Source organism: Micromys minutus (genome assembly GCF_963924665.1).
Source record: "Micromys minutus genome assembly, chromosome: 1".
NCBI lineage: Eukaryota > Metazoa > Chordata > Mammalia > Rodentia > Muridae > Micromys > Micromys minutus.
This window is the reverse complement of record NC_137969.1, coordinates 16,277,348-16,297,148: the sequence shown is the minus strand read 5'-3', so window position 1 is coordinate 16,297,148 and position 19,801 is coordinate 16,277,348. Positions and strand designations below refer to the sequence as shown.

At 46.1% G+C, this 19,801-nt stretch overlaps 1 protein-coding gene across 1 annotated transcript; it reads right to left on the bottom strand.

The window, feature by feature from the left end:
- Positions 1–201: 201 nt before the first annotated feature.
- Positions 202–15,291, bottom strand: QDPR (quinoid dihydropteridine reductase). The gene is made up of 7 exons (XM_080930070.1): positions 15,105–15,291; positions 12,732–12,824; positions 9,784–9,880; positions 8,848–8,988; positions 5,251–5,359; positions 3,850–3,933; positions 202–837 (listed from the first exon to the last, which is right to left on the bottom strand). The coding sequence occupies exons 1-7, from the start codon at positions 15,198–15,200 to the stop codon at positions 732–734; spliced, it is 726 nt and encodes a 241-aa protein (XP_080786196.1). The 5' UTR covers positions 15,201–15,291; the 3' UTR covers positions 202–731.
- Positions 15,292–19,801: the final 4,510 nt, after the last annotated feature.

Below are 19,801 nucleotides of genomic sequence, written 5' to 3'. Positions count from 1 at the left end.
AGAAGGGTCACATGGACAGCTGCTTCTGACCTCACAGAGCCACCCCACCCTCTAGTCACATGCACACAACAGGCTGCAGCCCGTGTTGCCATGTGAATACACTCATCTCAGATCCAATCTGCCCTCTTTTCCGGCACCAGGAGATAAGACCCCTGTACCTCATGCCTCCGCTCTTCCAGGACTTGAGTGAAAAAGACAACATGACACGAAGTGCGTTTATTAGGAAGAACACTCCAAACACTCACAAATGGTTCTCATGAACACTTAGCCTAGGCTGGAACACAGAGGATATCACAACAGAGTCCATTAGGTTTTGCTTACTTACATCACCAAAGAATTTTCATGGCAATTAATTTTCAGGCCACAAAAGCTATATCTATGGCACCAACGTGGGATTTAAAAACAAGCTGGATTTCAAAGTGTCCCAAATGCAAAAAAGAAAATGAAAGGACTATCAAACAGGTCTCCAAAGTAGTCTAGGATGCTGTGATGCAGACCTGCCACATGCCTCCCTGGGCCCTCAGCACTGATGGTGCTACCTTCAGGACTCCGCTGATTTCCCAGAAACACACCTCACCATCCCAGGACAACAAAGGAATGCTATGTAAGAGACAAACAGGACTGGTTATCTCGTACCACAAACAGGAACACAGAAAATACAGGGCCAGATGCGGCCACACAGACAGGTTAGTGATGCTTTGAGAAGGCTCTCCCAGGCACTGAGATGCAGCTTAGAAATATGCTGGAGTAAGCTCTGTCTTCCCATCTGTGGTTACCACCTGGATTAGGCTTCCTGAGTTTGGCCGTTTGTTCCCAGTGATCCAGTCATGGAAGGTCCTAGAATAACAAGAGAGATTGTACATCCTTAAATCATTCTTTGGGCACATGCTAATATTCATACTGGTAGCCTTGGGTGTGAAGGGTGGTTTCTAGGAGGGACTGTGAGAAAGCCAATAGGCATCAGGGACATATACACAAGTCCCCAAAGAGCTCAGTACCTGACCCAGAATTAATGTAATCTTAGCTTTCACTTTTGCCTTTTTCTACATGGTCAAAATGCTTTACAACACAGTAGTATGATTTTTAACTAACAAATTATAGATAATTAAGTGTAAGAGACACATATATGTACCATACAGACACCCCTGAGTACCTACAAGGGGCTGGTTTCCAGACAGCTGAGGACTGGTATGCTATCTGTGCATGACCCACACATTCTCCCAGATGCTCCCCAAATCACCTGCAGACTATGGACAGTAACTCACATGACACACTTGCTTTGTAATACCGAGCAGTTAAAGCTGTGCTGTCTCTAGGGAATGGTGACAAGGGGGGAAGTCTCCAGCTACTCAGCACAGAGCATCCCTTCAGCAGTGTGATGTGAAGTTGTTTGAAGAGGCCATGAGAACACAGAGAAGAAAGCCAGCTTATGTCTGCTCCTTCTCAAGCTTAAAAACAAACAAACCCATCCTTCAATCTTAGCAAACATGTCTTGGGTGCCCAGACAAGATGTAAAAAAACAGAATGTTATAGTAAAGTGTATTGGGACTTAAAACAACTGGCTGTTTGTGGAGGGAGCAACTAACCCTACCTGAACCACAAGGTAGACCCCTGTTTATGATGTTTAAAAAAAAAAAAAGGAGAAAAAAAGCTCAAAACATTGTGTGAAAAAGCAACAAGAAGATGACAATTTAACAATGAGGCACTTACACTGGAGTGCCATCTACCTGAGGATCCACCGTCAGGATTTCAGACCTCTAACTTGGGACACTGTGGTCTCAGTGTGTAGCCCTGAGGACTAGATTTGACAGTCAGCTGCCAGACACTCGGGCGTGTTCTCTGCATATTGTACGAGCCAGGAAAGTATAGAGGCTCAAAACCCAAAGCACGGATAAAAGACCCTGAAATACTGTCACAGATCATGGTCCCATCTCTGGGGCTAGCGCTGACCTGAGTGTGTCTGAGAGTCAAAAGTGACATTTGGGGATCTAGGGGTTTCCATTTTCATCACACATCTGTCTTGCCTTTGCCTTCCCAGCAGTGTGGAGTGGATGGGAGCAAAGGCATGCTTACCACAGGGGATACAGAAGGTATTGTCCTCACAAGCATCCCAGACATACTCTATAGGAACTTGCCAAGTGAATAAAATGACTGCTAGAGCAAAGGGTGCCTGACACCCCTTGTCTGTGACGGGGAACTCAGGCCCAGGAGCTTCAATGCTGGGTCCAGAGTCTAGATACTAGGTTAATATGTCACTCAAGCACTGTGGGACCATTGGCCTTTAAAGAGAAATGGCAAAGCAGCCAGAAACCAAAGCATGGCATCTTCTCAACTTCTCTTTGCAATCCCATGTTAAAGCATTAAATCACTGTGTGATTGGCAGGCCCTCAGTCCTGCAGCCATACTGCCTAAGTAAGAGCCTGGGTTTGCTCTTCTTTGGGCAGTTTACTCAGTCTTAAATAAAAAGAATCTCCTATGAGCATTAAATAAAGTCATAGGAAGTGTGTGGGCTGGGTGGAGGAAGGGGGTCAGTTCAGTCAGTAGAATGCTTGCCACAAAAGCCCAAGGTTCTAATTTAGATCTCCAGAAAGTGCATTGAAAAACAAAAACAAACAAACCAAAAATCATCAGGCACAGCTGCACATGCCTATAATCCCAGGGCTGGTGAGGTGGAGACATGAAGTTCTCTGGCGTTTGTGTTCCAGACAGTGTGGCCAAACAGTGAGCGTCCAGCAGAGTGAGAGACTCTCACAAACTGAGGTGGAAGGGCTGCAAAGGTGGCTCAGTGGGTAGAGGAGCCAGGTTCAGTTCTCCATATGCGCATCAGGCAGCTCATTAGCCCCTGTAATTAGAGCTCCAGGGCCCATCTCACCCCTAACTCCAGCTCCAGGAACCTCTTCTAGCCCCTGCATTCGTGGGCACATATCCACAATCAGACACAAGCACACACATTAATTAAACATAATATACATCTTTTGAAACATGGAAAATGGCTGAAGACACCCAATGTCGATCAGCTCTGACTCCCACTGCGTGCACACGTACACACAAACACACAACAAACAACCGGAAGGTTTACAACAGTGCTTAGACCATAACTAGCCCTGTGTGGCTGCTTGCTTCAAACATAAACAGACTCCTTTCCATTTAGCTTAAATGACTTCTAACAGTAGGTCGGAACCGCAAACATCCACTACAGACATCAAAGCAGCTATGACACTGGCACCATGGTGAAGCCATCTCCTGTACGGTGTGACCTACCCATCTTGTGTCCAGGCAGACCTGGCTGTGGTAGGTGCCCAGTGAACCCAGACTTATTAAATCAGGCTTTAAGGATCTGAGATCAAAGGGACACCAGAACGTGAGGCCAAGTCTTTCTCCAGTGAGCTTTCAAACTGTGTCTAGGATTTTGTAAAGGAACACATGCATCTGTGGCTCAGCAGTGACTGAGACATATGACTTCCTCCTGTCACCCTGACTCCGAATTGCTCCTAGATACATTACCGATTTATAAGGAGGAGATGGAGCTGACTGAATGATCAGACACACTGCCAAGAGCTTAACACACATGATCCTGCTTCCTTCTCATCATGAACCCTCATTACACTGGTGAGCAATCTGTGTGCTAGGACAGTGTACAGATATACACACTTTGGTCAGACAGGGAAAGAACAGGAGTCAGGACTCATATCAGGGCTATTAACCTCTTCATATAACTGCTCTTCTCCAAGACCAGCTGCCTCAGACCCTCAGAGCCCCAGACCCTCACCCAGGGTCACTGAGAGTCCTCAAAGGGCCGGGAACAGAGCCTGGAGGCTGCTTAGTCACAGCCTTTCCTGTGATACTCACTCCACCAGGAACTCTAAGGGTGTCCAGGAGCTGAAGTCTGCCTCAGGCATTGATTTCCTGTTCATCGGAGTATCCAGGGTAATGCTGCAAAGTAGAGATAAGTGTGTCATTTGTGCAGTCTTTGTAATAACAGGAATCTGGTTCTTGACCATGAAAAGACAAACACAGCACCGACACAGGGAGCCTCTGGCACTGAGAGTGACATTTACATGCAGAGATCAGACAAGATAATCAGAGACCAGCAAGCTGTCCACATTAACAAAAATCACAGCTGAGGGGAATCCAATAAGGCTCATTGTGACTCACACTTAGGGCAGACAGAAACAAAACAGGGAGAGTCACATCTTACCTTTATGTCAAATACAGTCTTATCAAAGGCAAGTGCCTCATTAAGTCCTCATATATCCCCTGAAAGGTGGCAGACTCATTTCTAAGGATTTATTGGAAATAATATTCCTCCAAACATCAAAACTGTAAGATGATATTTTTAAGCACATGGCTGCCTTCCAGGAAATTTATGATATTCAGGAAGAGGATACAGAGCTGGCACAAAACATTCAGACCTCAGTCAGAACCACAGGGCAGCTCAGTCATAAAAATCCTCCCAAGTGAAGGACTAGCAGGCTAGCCAGTCCCAGAGCTGCCCCAGGAGCCCTTTACAGGACAAAAAGCAGGAGGCAGGCCAACTGGTACTAGAATTCTTCCATTGAGAAAGAACAGGCCGTGTCCAGGCAGCAGCCCCGGCCTGAGACAGCTGACTAGGGATGTCTCCGAACATTCCCACAACCTCCTACACAACCTCCCCACACCGCTGACCAAGCCTGGCTCCTCGCGTGCAGGCTTTATAGCAATGTGAAAGAGAACTATATAAAGTAAAATAAAGTGTGTAGAGACTTTGAACGTCCGAGTGGGGTTAAAAAGAAGACACAATAGATGAAGAAAGATAGACCCATCCTCAAGACAGAGAGTTGAAACTCTGAGATACTGCCAAGGACTGAATGTGCCTCCCAGCCAGACTCTTGGGTTGAAACCAAGCCGGCAGGGTAACAAGAGTAGGGCCTTTGAAAGATAATTAGATCAGGGTGTGGCCCCATCGATGGATGGGGCACTGACAGAAGGGCCTGAGGGAGCCCCTTTGACCTTCTACCATGATAGCAGAAGGTATCATCTAGGAACAGGCTCTCACCAGACACCAACCTAGCTGGCATTCTCTGCTTGGACTCTCCAGTCTATACCGTTGTGGTCAGAGCATTGCTGTGGTTTATGAAATACCCAGCCTTGAGTATTCTGTAGCAGGAATACACTCAGGCACACACTCAAAGCCCTGATCGGAAGAGACTCACGAACCGTCAGCTCTCAGCAGTGGGCAAGGTAAAAGCAATGGGATTCCCATGCACTTACGGGAGCACAGCAATGGCGGCAGCCCCGGGCGGCATACCACTGTTCTTCCCTGCAAGGCTCTGGCAGAGCTGATGGACGGCTCCCTTGGCCATGCCGTAGCCGATCATCCCTGGGAAAAGGGAGGAAACAGTTGGTTACATCACTGTTGGATGCCAGTTTCCAAAAAAGTGGGTTTTTAAAGGACAGGGTGCCACTAGCCATTCCTCTTCTTCGGGTGGAGCGGAGGAGCACAGTGTCCCGGGCCGAGCACTTCAAAAGAGGGGCTCTCTCTGCTTTCCTGATGGCTGTAATGGTCACAGGTTCTCTAGCCACGGTTGTCTATGTGCACATGAAAGTCACATCTGAAGAAGACAGGGAGGCCACAGGGGGCGCAGACGGTGCAAGGGACTGCTGAGCTGATAAGGGCTGAGCTCCCTCCTCTTCCTCAGCACTCATGGTGTCCTCACTAGCACACAGTTATTCTCACTGTGGAGCAGGTATCTACTGTCCACTGGGGGCATTCCCTTCCTTATCCAACGTGCACAGCAGCAGACACAGTTGCCCATGACAGCTCAGACCATGGTATTTACTTCCCTGTGATCTTCATGCTCACCACCGTCATTCCGCTGCCTGACGAGTCTGGTGCTGGAAGGGATTCTCGTTTCCAGGCACCAAACCCCCACTTAACTTTCATACGCTACTGAGACTCCTCTGACCATGAATCCCCAGATCCAATGCTAGGCACGTGAAGAAATGCAAGACAGCTCCCTGACTCCAAGTGAAAACCTGGGATCCAAGTTGAAGATCACTGATTCCTCAGCACCGGGACTCCAGGAGAATCAACAGCACTCCCAACCACCAGCCACCTCCACACAGAAGTGCGAGGAGCCCTGGAAGCCGGAGGCCTCCGTTCCCCTGGAGCTGGAGTTATAGGTAGCCGGGACCTGCCTGCGGTGAGTGCCTGGATCCCAACTCAGGTCCTCTGCAAGAGTTTCCTGTGCTCATAACCACTGAACCATCGCTCCAGTCTCGGCCTCTTTTGTGAGACAGGTTCCCATTGTCTAGTCATGGCTACACAAGAACCAGCCATGTAGAAAACACTTGGCCTCAAACTCACGCCAACCCAACCTCTGCCTATGAGCAGGCTCCAGTCTCCCTATTGAGTGTGTGTCTTTCAGCAGCATGTGAGTTTTCCTAGATGAACTGGTTAAGACAGGCTAATAAAGGTACACTGGTAAAAATAAAACACTGCCATCCACTTTCTCCCTGAAGTTCTATTTATCCTTTGGTATCATTAGCTCCTTCGTGGAACATTTCCAGGGACAGAACCTTCTCCATTCTCTCTTCTTTTCCCTCATTTCTCCCCTTGACTCGTCCAAGGTATCTGCCTAGAAAGTAACTTAGTGGCACAGGTTCCCTGCCCCCTGCTGCTGTGACAAGCCCTCAACACACTGTCAGCCGTCAATATACAAACCAGACCAATCTGTCATTTGCCAACTCACGCCTCACTCCACTTTTTCTCTCAGAAAAGCCACCTAGAATCCCTCAGGTTTTTCTCAACTGTAATCAAGAGACAGTCATGCTCATATTTCCCAGGTACCTCTCTCTGATAAGTAAGAAAACACTATGCAGCGAATTCCCAAAATCTTACACTTTAAAAATAAGTGTACCAAGGTGTAATGTGTGTAAAAGGCTGCATGTTCAGGGTGTCCCATCTGAACACATCTTGACACAAGTGCACAGGCCCTGTAAGCTTCCTCTCCTCCCACAACTCACTGGGGCTCTCACCAAAGCCAAGGATGCTCTTGTCACAGACAGTCTGCAAGTGTAATAGCTCCAGAGACATCCTAAGTCCAGGGAGGTGGAATTCACAGCCCAGACCAGGAACCAATCACTGACCAGCTTCAGCAACAACAGATTTCCAAAGAGGGTCAAAGTCTCAAGATGTTACTTAGAGAAGGATTTCGCCATCCTCCTTTCTCAGTCTAATCAGAGGGCAGGGAGTCAATAGTTTAAAAGTATAGCAAACTCAGCAAAGTGCAGGAAACTCTCTACCTCTCCACTCCAACACTTTAAAAGCTGAGAAACGTTGAGAGAAAAACATGAAGAACCAGCAACCTAAGACATAACTCAACAGGACAACACAGATATGAGGTTGCCTTAGTTAAGTCCTTTGCAAAATATTCTTTATAATCACACTATGATCAACACTTCCTTCCAAATTATAACATGATCATACATTCCCTTAAGAGTGGCTTCCAACCACAGCACAGAATGGCTGCAGAGCAGAGGACCATTAAGAAGAGCCACCAGGCCGAACGAACTTATAAACCAAAGGAAATGGGAACCTGCTTTGTCCTTTAGAAAAATTAGTCTGTCTGTCCCGGGCTTTTGTTTTTGAAATGTCAACCTATTACTCATTTCTCTGTTTACTTTCTAGTGCCTCTGCCCTATGTCCCTTTAATAAAAAGCAGCTCTCAACCAGACAGACACCTAACATTTACACAGCTTTAATTACTGCAGCAGCCACAGACCTTCTGCAAGCTCTTGAACTCTGCGAAATGCAATGAACGGCAAGATATTACTAATTAGCAACAGACTCGTGGTGCAGAGTTACATTTAAAACTGAGAAGGTCCTCCAAAATCTCTACCACTTAGATTTAAAAAGGAACAGATGAGTAGTACAGATGAGACTTGCTTCCCACCCCTCTGTGTCACCTACTTAAGTCCCTCTAGCCTTGGCCCTAAATGTATCTGTACCCCAAATTTGTGCGTTGTCCTAATCCCCCTAAATTCAGAAAGTGACTGTATTTAGAGGCAACATCTTTAAAATGGTAATTAAGTTAAAGTGAGATTGTTAGGGTGTGACCCTCCTCTAGAATGACCACGATGTTGCTACCAGATAGACCTAGACACATAGGGCAAGACCATCTACAGTACAAGATGCCAGCCATCTATATCCTGGTCTTAATAGCTCACTTCTAGGACTGTTAGGAAACATGTGTTTGTTGTTTGATCAAGCCAAAGCATGACGGCCCCAACAAACAAATACATGGAGTAAGAAATGCTAAAGGGTCTTGGTGGTGGCACATACCAGAAATGATCAGGGGTTTGCTTCAACGTATATTTACTACACATTAATTAAATAATTATGGAAAATTCATTTAAATCTCTAAATTTCCTAACAAGAAACTGAAATAATAATATGAAATAATAATGCCTATACTAGGATTATATATATATATATATATATATATATATATATATATATATATACACACACACACACACACACACACACACACACACACGTGCGCGCGTGTGTGTGTCTGTGTGTGTGTGTGAAGTAGAAAATATGTATAATAATACTTGATAATTAATGTGAATATAGTAAGACCTGCCACCTGCTAGGCACCATCTATGTTAAAACAACTCTGTGGTCACTCTAAGTTAGGTAATATGGTCACTGTTTTACAATTAAAGAACCTGTGGCAGAAATATGACCAGAGATTCAGGGTCAAGAATCCACCTGCCATGATTATTTCCCTGGGACACAGAGGGATTTGTAGCTGCAGCAGGAGTCTCATTTGTGCTGCACACGTGGAAATGAAGGCTTACCAGGAGTCCCATCCAAGGCAGCTTTGGCCCCAGCCAGGGTCAAGAGGCCTCCTTCCTTCAGATGCTTTGTGGCCAAGTGGCTGGAGATAGTGGATGTCCACATACTCTGCTTCCACATCAGGTCACAGTTATTAAAGAGCGCTGGGGAACAGGACAAAAAAAAAAAAAAAAAAAAAACAATGTGAGCTCAGCTCATCCGGCCGGCCCTACAGGGAGCCTTCCAGACACTGCTGGTCTACCACAGCATCTAATGAAAACAGCACAGGGCTGAGTGGTCAGAGGTGCAGATTCAAACACAGACCCTGCTGGCTCCCAGGGCTAAGCTTCCTCACCCGCCAACTGCCAAGGTTGCAGCCAATAGACTTTAGCAGATAAATCTGGGTCAACAGACTCAACAGACTGCCATGGCTTCAAAACTGGTTTTACTCTATAACGACACTTGGATTTATAATAGGAACACCTATCGCTATTCCAGCTTTTACCCTTGATAAAAATCCATGAAACAGCCACCCTACAGCCTGAGGTACATTTTCATGGATAAAGTTAGTGAGAGCCTTTACGAGTCTGTAACGGAGCACTTCGCAGCTGTGTTAGCCTTCTGGCCCTGCCAGAGACTGGGAAGGAACAGGTGGTGACACTGTCACACTGTCAGGCCCCCCACATGCTTTCATCCTCTCTTGACCTCCCACCTTCCATCACCAGATAACAACGCTGAGAGAAAATGCCCACTAGACACCAGCCCATGGCTCTGGACTTCCCAGCCTGTAGAACAGTCAGTCTCTACAAATCACCCACTGCTATCACCACAGTCCAAAGGAAGAGATGGAGTCGTGAGACACAGAAAAGCAGCTGGCCTGCCACTTCGTCTATACCAGAGCCGTGTCAGCCAGCCAAAGAGCAGAGCAGAAGCAATAATTAACCCGGAGAAAGACTCACACTTGGATTTGGCATTGCCCCCGGCCCATCCGCCGGCCACACAGAGAATCGCGTCCACCTTCTGGTCACCTAGGAGCTTTCCAACCTCAGCAGTGACCTTAAACAAAAGAGGCCAAAAGAAAAGATGTAAAAAAAACTGGAAAGAGAGTCTGCTTTATCTTTCCCTTCCTTTTAAACCAGTTTACAAGTCTAGTAATTGGCCTGGAAAATTAGATGAAAAGCTCCATGCATTTTGGACAGTAAAGCCAACCACCTTTCAGTGTGGCTGTCATAAAGTAGTGCCTTTACAGGAACATTCTAGAAGGCAAGGACAGGAGCACTTCCTGAAATCAAATAATAAAGAAAGGCGGGGAAAGGGTTTTCAAGAGCATCACTAGGGCCTTGTGACAATCAGGTGAAGTTCTGGTGTGTGCCTTTCCAGATTTTCTTCAGGAATCACAAGCTCGTGATGTGAGAAGGCTCATTTCACTCACCCTACCCCACCACAAACAAAAACCACGTTGACAAAGAAACGTCACCAAGCAACAAAAGAGAACAAAAGAGAGGGAAAAAGTCAACCACAAAATGCTAGTACGCGCTGAGTGCATGGGGTTCGTTTCATTAATCTCTCTGTTTGAAATCCTAAAGCCCTGAGATTATAGCACACACTTTCATTATCATTTATCGAAAGGGCAGCCTGGCAGACAGGCCATGTTGGCCGGCCACTGTGGCTCTTACTGGCTGGAATGTCTGAGGTAATGCCTCTGAGGTGTTCAGAATGCTCCATCTTTTGAAAACTCATACCAAGACCCAAAGTCTCTCCGGTGACATCTCCATGGAACTGTTACTTCTCTTCTGAAGACTCAAACTGTCCCTTCAAAAGGAATGCTCAGCCAATGAAAAGCAAGCTTTTCCTGCACACCACACCTGATGCTTTCCTATCAAACAGATTCTAGAAACCTGTGTCTTTTACCTAATCTGGTATATTATTTGTTGACCTTCCTCCTATGGCCCTGAACAACCCTAGAGGCTCCTCCTCTTTCAGAAGCCGAATCTCTCTGGTCAGAATGTAGACCTTGACTGCCAGAGGCTGTATCCACACACGGATGGGCACAGTGTCTGTTCCGTCCCCCTACTCTTCAAGGAAGCACAGAACTGTGAACCCTCTGACTTTTCCATTCTTACAATAAAGTACGGCATTTCCAAATCCCGCCCCTTCAGTTTTGCTCTCTGCCCAAGAGTCTTCAAGAAACTCAATTCTCTTCTCACTTCTGAATCTCTCTCTTGTCCCTAGTTGAATTTCTTGACCAGGAGACCAATTTCACACATGGTAGGATTAAATTTCTTCGAATGGTACTTCAAAGTATAAAACCAAGTATCATGTAGTTGGCTCGGAAATTCACAATAGAATGGAAGGAAGAAGGGATTTGAAAAGCTGTAGATTACAATAAGGCATTTTGCCCCACTGATACATTCTATATAGTCAAGTCTTAGGTGGGGACAATTTTACCATTCAAAAACCTATGCGATAACTAGCAAGATGGCTCAGCAAATAATGCTTTCTGCACAGACCTGTGAGCTGAGTTAGACCCCTGGATCCAGTGGTGGAAGGCAAGAACTGACTCCCAAAAGTTGCCCTCGGGTCTCCGTACATCCATTACAGCATGTGCGCCCACAATAACATTCCCATTCACTCACCTCCCTTTCTTCCCCCCTCTGATAATAACATAACAATAATGATAATAACAGATAAGCCCACACAGATATCAGAACTTATACTTAACAAGAACTGAGGAGACTCTGAAAACAGAACCCTCGCCTGGAAGAACGATGGCTTTCCATGGCCAGCCATTGCTCTTCCCACGAGTGTTACCTTTTATTACTTTATCCCCATGATGCTGTTTTGTTTTGAGGCAGTATAACTCACTACAGAAGACCACACTCATAAAGTACCTCTACCCAGGCTCAGACATTGGCTGTGCCACTCTCCTATCTCTGTGACCTTTGGCAAAATCCTTCCGGGATTTAAAACGTCAAAGAACATAAAACATCAGCCAGGGCAGAGACCACCAGAGAAAGCACAACAAAGTAGACCCACTTACAGACTAAGCTGTAGCACTAACTAGCTTTTCAGACCGACACTTACTGGCTGAAACCGAGTGACTCCTCTATGAAACCGCCCACTTGCCTCCCCATCCAGTACCCATGCAGAGAAGGGGTGGGATTTCCTTGGGAATGTGGGTGGAGCACAGGCCTAAGTCCTCCGGGCAGTGCTCAGAAGGGTTGCTCCAGAGGCAAGACTGCTTAAGAACTTCTTAGATACCGTACTAAGATATCCATCAAATTGGAATGCCATTCCTTCTAAAGAGTAGCCGTATCTTGGGGGGAAAGGTGATATTACCATTTATTTACATGTTTCTAGAGTTTCATTGTTTTTCCTGTTTTACAATTTGCACAAAATATCATAACTGAAAATAATATGTCCTGTTAGCATTGATGCTTTGAACTCTCTTAACTTCACTTATATTCAAAATATATCAGATATATAAAGATATTTAACCCCGCTATTCTCATTAAATATAAAAGCATTAATTTAAGTAAGGAAAAAAAAACCTGAAGCATACAATAAGGAGAAACTAAGTGAGCCACAGCCAATCAACAAAATAAAATATTATGTATCAGCAAAGTGTTTAGATGAGATAAAGTATTTAAACTAAAGGGCAAATTTTTAAAAAACTAACTATCAAATATAAAACAGAAGACACACAAAAGCAGTAACACAGGACACGCACAGTAAAGACAAGGAAAGCTGTCAAAATAAGCCAGTCAGAAATAGATCCTAGAATTTACCTTTTGTTTTTCCCATTCTCTAAGCTTTCCTCTAGAGGATTTTAGATGGCAGACAAAGAACACAGCCAGGGGAACCCCCTGGGCCTCTCCTGTCACCGTGAGGGATCTTTTAGAATTACCTGGTCAGCCTGCTCCGTGAATGAGTCTGTCATCTTAACAACCACGCTAGCACTGGCCTCTTCATTCTCCACCACATCGATGCTGGCAACCCACTAGAGCAAGGAAAACAGCTTTGGTCAAGAGCTGGTGGGTTCTGACTTTTCTAAAGAGCAACCCCCAGAAATAGGAGCAAAGAAAAATAGAAGAGACTTAAACTGAACTACATGGGACCAGAAATGTTTCTAGTTTGCAATTTGGGATTCCGAAATGTTTGCATATACTCATCTTGGGGATGAGACTGAAGTCTAAACACAAAATCCACATGTTCAATATACTCTGTATACTCAATCTCAAAGTAATTTTACATAGTACTTTTCATAATCTTGAACATGCAACAGGTTTCATGGCATGAAACCTCCTGTCTGGGCAACCATATAGCCCTTTGAAAGCTCAGGATTTAGAAACATTTCAGATCTTTGGGTTTACCAAATACTAAGCAAAAGCCCACTGGAGAAAGGTAGTAACGACCAGACATCCTTCAGGGACCACTGACTGCATTTGGTGCACCGTCTACTTCACCACATCCCAGCCCAGGGTGCTCTTCCCCCTCCCTGCTGGATTCTGAAGGCCAAACCTCACATGTATCTAGAGACACCTGAGGTCACTCTGCCACCAATACTTAACACCTGCTAACACAGGAGACAGCTACAACAACATGGAGTTGGAGGGGCAGGGATGGGCATCTGAAAACGGCAAGTGCTGAAATATAAACTACACGTGCCACGCATTGTTACTCTTTTTGTGTTATAAGAACCATTGCAAAATGTGAAACCCTTCACAACTCAAAACTCTTGGGTTGGGAACGGTGACAGTTGTCCTGGTGCCCTATGGAAGACCCCCGCGCTTCCGCAGGGGCAGATGAGCCTTCAGTGGGGATGTCCAACTTGGGTATCAAGGCTGGCTCTGCCATAAAGTGGCATCTTCACCACAGAAAGCAGTGACTGGTTAACGGGGTCAGTTAGAGCAAAATGGCATGGAGGATGCTCACTCCTCCAGCGCAGTTTTACTTCAGAACCTCCTGGTCCTTCAGACTGAAGACCCAGAGGTCGTTATCCACCTTTAGGAGCAATTACAGCCTCACAGGGCACTCATTACTTGTATACCATGGGGAATAAAGCAAAGTCGGCTCCACCCAGCACTCCCTAGGGTGTCTGGAAGGAGAGGGAACAGAATCCCAGGTAAATCAGCATATCAGACTCAGTACAGAGGCCAAGGAGGAACAATGTTTATGCTGCTTCCTTATGCAGCCAAGGTTCAACCTTCCTCACCACCTATGATGGGCTAAGTCCTCCCATAACAAGATAAGCGCTCACAGACATGGCCACAGGCAAATGACCTGTGTAATTCATCAGTTGGGGGTCCCTCTTTCAGGGTGAATGTCAACGTGACAATAAACGGCAACCAGCACACGAGGACCAATGAAGTTAGAATCAGGAAGAGTTGATACTTAGGAGCGCAGGGCTCAGAGAGGGCAGACATAGGCAGGGTGCAGGACCTTCAGTGCTGCCTTTGTCTCCACCCTTTGTCTTCGCAGATTGTGGAAGACATCCCAGTCTAACAAGGTTCTAAACGGGTAGTGGTATTATTCTTGTACCACACTTAAGCCAGAACAAAATCTGTGTCCCTCTCTGTGGCCCGAAGGGATCCCTTGCCCAGGCTGCTGTTTCTGATAACTAAGCTCCCCAGACTCCAGGGCTGACTCCAGAAGTGTCCTATGCTGGGCCATTCTGTTCCCTGCTAAGAGGTCGGGGCCAAGATCGGCTCCGCACTCACTTGCCACGGTCTGGAAGTGGACACCTGACTAGATAAAGTAGTTGAAATATCCTTTACTAAGCAAAGCAGCTGCGGGGCTGAGCATTCGACTACCAGTTCCAACAGGGCTAATAATAGTGCCTGCAACACAGGTTGCAGCATCGGTAACAGCTAGCATTTGAACAGCGTTTACCTAACAACTCATTTACTCATCAAGATTGGCAAAAGAATAAACAGGAACGTTATTGTCATTTTACTTTACAAGGGAACTGAGGTTAGCGGGCATTCGGTAATCAGGGCAGCCCAATTCCAGAGTCTTCATTTTGCCTTTCCTCTCCCAGGTTGCTCGTTCACACTGCTCCTCTGCCCTACCAAGTCGCGCTGGACCTTCTGGGCCTGGAGGAGGCCTAGGGAGCACCTACACCCCACGCTCTTTGCAGGGCAAAGGGCAGGCACCCGTAGCCCGGAGCAGACCGGTGCATGCGCGTGCAGCCTAGTCAAGGGTGCACATGGCCGGCAGTCCCTGATCTCCCCGCTACTCCTAGTGTCTGCCGCTGGCCACGGCCGTCTCGCAGTGTTACCCAGTTGCGGGCCCGGAAGGCCTGTACGCAGCGGGAGCCCAGAGCTCCCCTGCCGCCGTACACCAGCACCCGGCGCGCCTCTCCTGAAGCCGCCATCCTGCTCCGGACAGGCTTCCTCGATCCTGGACGCCAAGCCCAAACGCACTCAGGAGCTCGCCGCTATCCTTTAAGAAACTCAAGAACATTACCCAGAACACCCGCCCCCAAAGCTCCGCCCCGAGGTGGAGACGAAGACATCGCAGAGCCACGCCTTCTGCTTCGACCAATAGGAGGCAAAGGTCAGAGCGCGTGATCTCGACTGTGCCCCGCCTACCCGCCCTAACCTAAGGCTAAGATACAGTAAAACCACGCCTTCCTTCCACGAACCAATAGAAGCTAAGCCTCTGAGCTGCACGCATTTATTTCGCCCCGCCCATCTGTCGCGCTTTCTCCTCCCTGGAGCCAATAGGAGTGTAGCAACCTAGGCGTGTGCTCAAACTGCGCCCTGTCCGCCCGTCCCGCCCCCTCTGGTAGCCCAGTAGGCGTGCCCCATGCCCTCCAGTGTCGGGAAGCCTACCTAGAGTGGCGCTGTTGCAAAGTTCCACCCTTTGGTAGCGAGCTTTTCCTGAGCGCCGCGCTCCAGCCAGAGGCTAGGGTTTATTAGAGCAGATGTTGCTGGGCTCAAGTTAGTGAAAATAATTACAGATACAAACAGACCACAATATTTTAGCTCCCAAGTAAGAGATGAATTTTGCCTGACCCCATTGTCTAATAGCTGCGTGGCCTAAACAACTTCTTCAGTTGTTTTGTGCTGTGCCTCAGTTTCCTCGCAAATAAAATGTGAATAGAATGTGCCTAAAGTTGGAGAAAAGAGTGTAAAAGGTACATCGAGTAGTGTGCAGCTATCGGTATTAGCCTTCTCAATGCTGGTTGTTAAAATTCACTGAGCATCTTAGAAGTCTGTTCCATTTGTTCAGAAGGAAGACACCTGTCTAAATGGGGACACATTTATAAGCAAAAATCTTCCAGAACAGTGATACAAAATTTGTAGTGCTCTGTAGTTTTAAACCTTTCCATTTCTGGAACTAAATAAGACAAAGAATGTGACCAGGAGTTACTACTATATTTAAAATAATATTCATATATAAAACAACAGCCTTTGGTCTGGTAGGGACACAAATTTAACGGTGTTATTTAAGTTTTAGGCCTGTCCTAAACTTCGTGCCTACTGGGCTATGAGTCTCTGGCTGCATGAAACCCACCAAATGATGCCAGCCATCCCCAGCAGATCCTGGTGTTACCCGCCCGCTGTAAGTTAATTACCTCTGCCCTTGAGAGAGGGATTTAACTATTGCACTGCTGACATTTAGCATCAGATAATTTGAGCTGAAACTGCCTGTATCTTTATAGGATTCACAGCATCCCTGAACCCTAGAAGCCAGTAGCAAGCCTCTTCCCTCTCTCCCTCTCTCATAGAGATCGAAAATATCTCTAACCAGGCCTAGTAGTACCAGCCTGAATCCCAGCTATTCCCGAGGCTGAGGCAAGAGGATCACAAGCTCAAGGCCTGGGCAACAGACTGAATGCAAGGCCAGATTAGGTAACTTAATAAGACCCTGTTTCAAGATAAAAGGAGCAGTGGGGATATAACCCAGGGGTGAAGTGTTTGCCTAACATGCCTGAGGACTTAAATTCAATCCCTGAAGCCAGGGGGAGGGACACTTTAAACATTTCCAAAGATCTCTTGATGGGTGAAAATTACCTTTGACTAAGAACCTATATCTGTTGCTGTTGTATGTAACCTTCAGAGACATGCCACATGGAACTTTTTTGTGGACTTCCAGCCCACACAGTGCCTTGTACGCAACAGACAGTTTTTACTTGTAACAAATAAGACCTGCAGACCTATGTCAGTAGACAGCAGGATGTGGCTGGCAGTATATTCCACTATCGGGCGATGAATTATTCAAGGTAGAATTATTGAGAAGTCTGAGGGAAGAGAAAGGCACATTTGTTTTGTGCCCTCCTCCGGCCAGGCACTGGTTCAAGTAATCTGTGTGCAAGTTCACTTTCCTGCACACAACAATCCAATGGCTGGCTATAAAAACGAAGCACTGGAGTCTCAGACACCTACCCAAAGAGAGCAACACTTAAGCTGGTCTTCGATAATTAGAGTTCCTCTTGACCACCAGCCACATCAGTCAGTGAGAGGTCCTAAGGGCTTTTATAGTCCTACACCCTCCTTACAACTTCCCCCTCCCACCGAGAGTCTTACAGCTCCCCTCTTCCAGTAAGGGCTTTTGTGGTCCCATACCCTCCAAGATGGAGTGCTTCAACCTTAACTGGGAATATAGAGGAAGAACCTTAATATATGACCCAGGCAGGTGACAAACTTCTTCCCAGGGAAAAGTGTCTTATCTGGGCAGCCCCTGGAATGTGGGGCATAGGTCCTGAGATGCAGCCCATGCTGGCAGCAGCCAATCGATTTAAAAGTCAACTAAACCCACCAATGCCTGCTTGCCTAGTTGCCATTGCTATAGCCCACCCGTTACTAAGTGTATAAAAACTATACTGACGGAGGGCTCAGGGTTACCTCTCCTCGGGATGTAGGCCACCCCAGTGCACTGGACTAATAAACCTATTGCTTTTGCATCGATCCCTGATCTCTCATCTCATTCATAGGAACCTCAAATAGACTCAGTTTGGGTCTTACATCAGCATGGCACGAGCTTGCTAGAACCCGGGGGTGTTACAGAATTTCTCTGAAAACCTCAAAACCTCAAAATTTGATATAACTTCATCATTTAATATGAAACTATGACCCCAAGGCATTAAATACATCCTATCCCCTAAAAAACATTCCAAGCGTTAAAAAAGAATGTCAGTTAACATTACTTTTCATGCATTAATATGACAAGCCGTCTTTGAGAGCTCTTGTATGTACATCTCATTTATTGACAGATAAACATTTGCCTTTTCCAGGCCACGGTGGTAAAGGTATGCTGCCGAATTTCAAAGACCTACATTCCAGCCCAGTGTCCACATTGCTTTGTCTATAAGAAAAACAATGGCCTAGCCCACAGGGTTGCTGGAGCATTAGAGATGCTGAATCTTATGCTAAAGCCCTTTGTACCTGGTAGAGCCCCCAACAAGCTTCAGAAATACTGTCCTTTATTTTCCTTATGGAGAGACCCGTGCAGCGAATCCCCTCACAAGTGGGAATCGTGCCATTTCTATAACATCCTCACATGTCTCTGTGAAAGGATCTCGAGGTTCGCACTAAAGAGCAATGAAACTTGGGAAGCCCCTCCAGGGATCGGTGATAACAGTGGAGGGTTTACTGTGCTGCTTTTACCCAGGTTTGCTCCCCAAAGTTTTCACAGAGTGCCTTTTGCCAGTCCCACAGGACCCCACATTCAGTGAAGGTCACAATTCTAAAAGCCACAGTATAAAATGGAGAATAGAGGGGCTGGCTGGAAATAAGGGATCCAGAGGAAGTGGGAAGGGAAGAAGAGTGAGAAAGGGGTGAAGAATATGATCAAAGTAGCATTATATGCATGTATGAAGTCACCAGTGACATAGGTAGATATAGTTACATACATACATACACACAGATACATATACAAATAGGTAGATAGATATGCACAGAGAAATATATAGATGATATATATATATATATATACACATATATATATATATATATATATATATATATATATATATATATATATACCCAGAGATATAGATACATGATTGATATACATACACAGACAGACAGATATAGATACAAGCATTAACAGAGGTAGGTAGGTAGGTAGATAAATAGATAGATAGATAGATAGATAGATAGATAGATAGATAGATAGATAGATAGAGCTTGAGTTTTAGATGATAACTTTTCAGCCAGATAGGAACCTCGCTTCAATATCCCAACACTCAGGAAACAGCTGAGGATGGAGGACTGCAAATTCAAGTCTGAGATGTATAGGGAGAATTTATCAAAGAGAAAAATAGATAAAAGAGTCTTACCCATGTCAGATGCCATGGAGAGGCGGGATCAGGAGAGAGGATGGCCCTGCAGCCACAACCAGTAAATTTCATGTTACAGTTCAGCCAGCAACAAGTCCATACAGTTTTAATTCACATATGTCAATTCAAGTCTTATGAAGCAGGGTCATTTCACGGTATTAGTAACAGTCCCGGGGATTCTGACAGCAGTGACATTTCAGAGGAAGAAATGCCAGGGCACGCCTGGAAGAGAACGACATTTGATCCTGCACATTGTGGCTGACACACGTGAGTGCCCATGGGTCTGTCTGTGTTTTCTTTCTGCCATGCATTTTTTTTAAAGTCTAGTTAGCATTCTTTGTCAGCAGTTCTACCTGACGTTGCTTGATAATGACTCTCTGGGCATTATGATGTCTACATCAGCACCACCTAAATACTTGAACGGAGGAACAATTAAAGCCTCTTCTGAAACCCTAGTCTGTTAGGAGATATAGGGTTACTTCCTTGGGTAACACACTCTGCTATATCAGGCAAGGGGAAGACTGTCTGCAGAGGCTGGGTATGTGCGTGGAGTAAACAGAAGCCGAGGAGGCAGGCACTGAGGGAGGATGAGTTAGCGTGTATCGAGAAGGCTGTTCCCGACTGTCTGAAAGATGTCCACTTGTCCAGCTGTTGCCCAGAGCCCTGGGGGATGATTTTCACTCACTAGC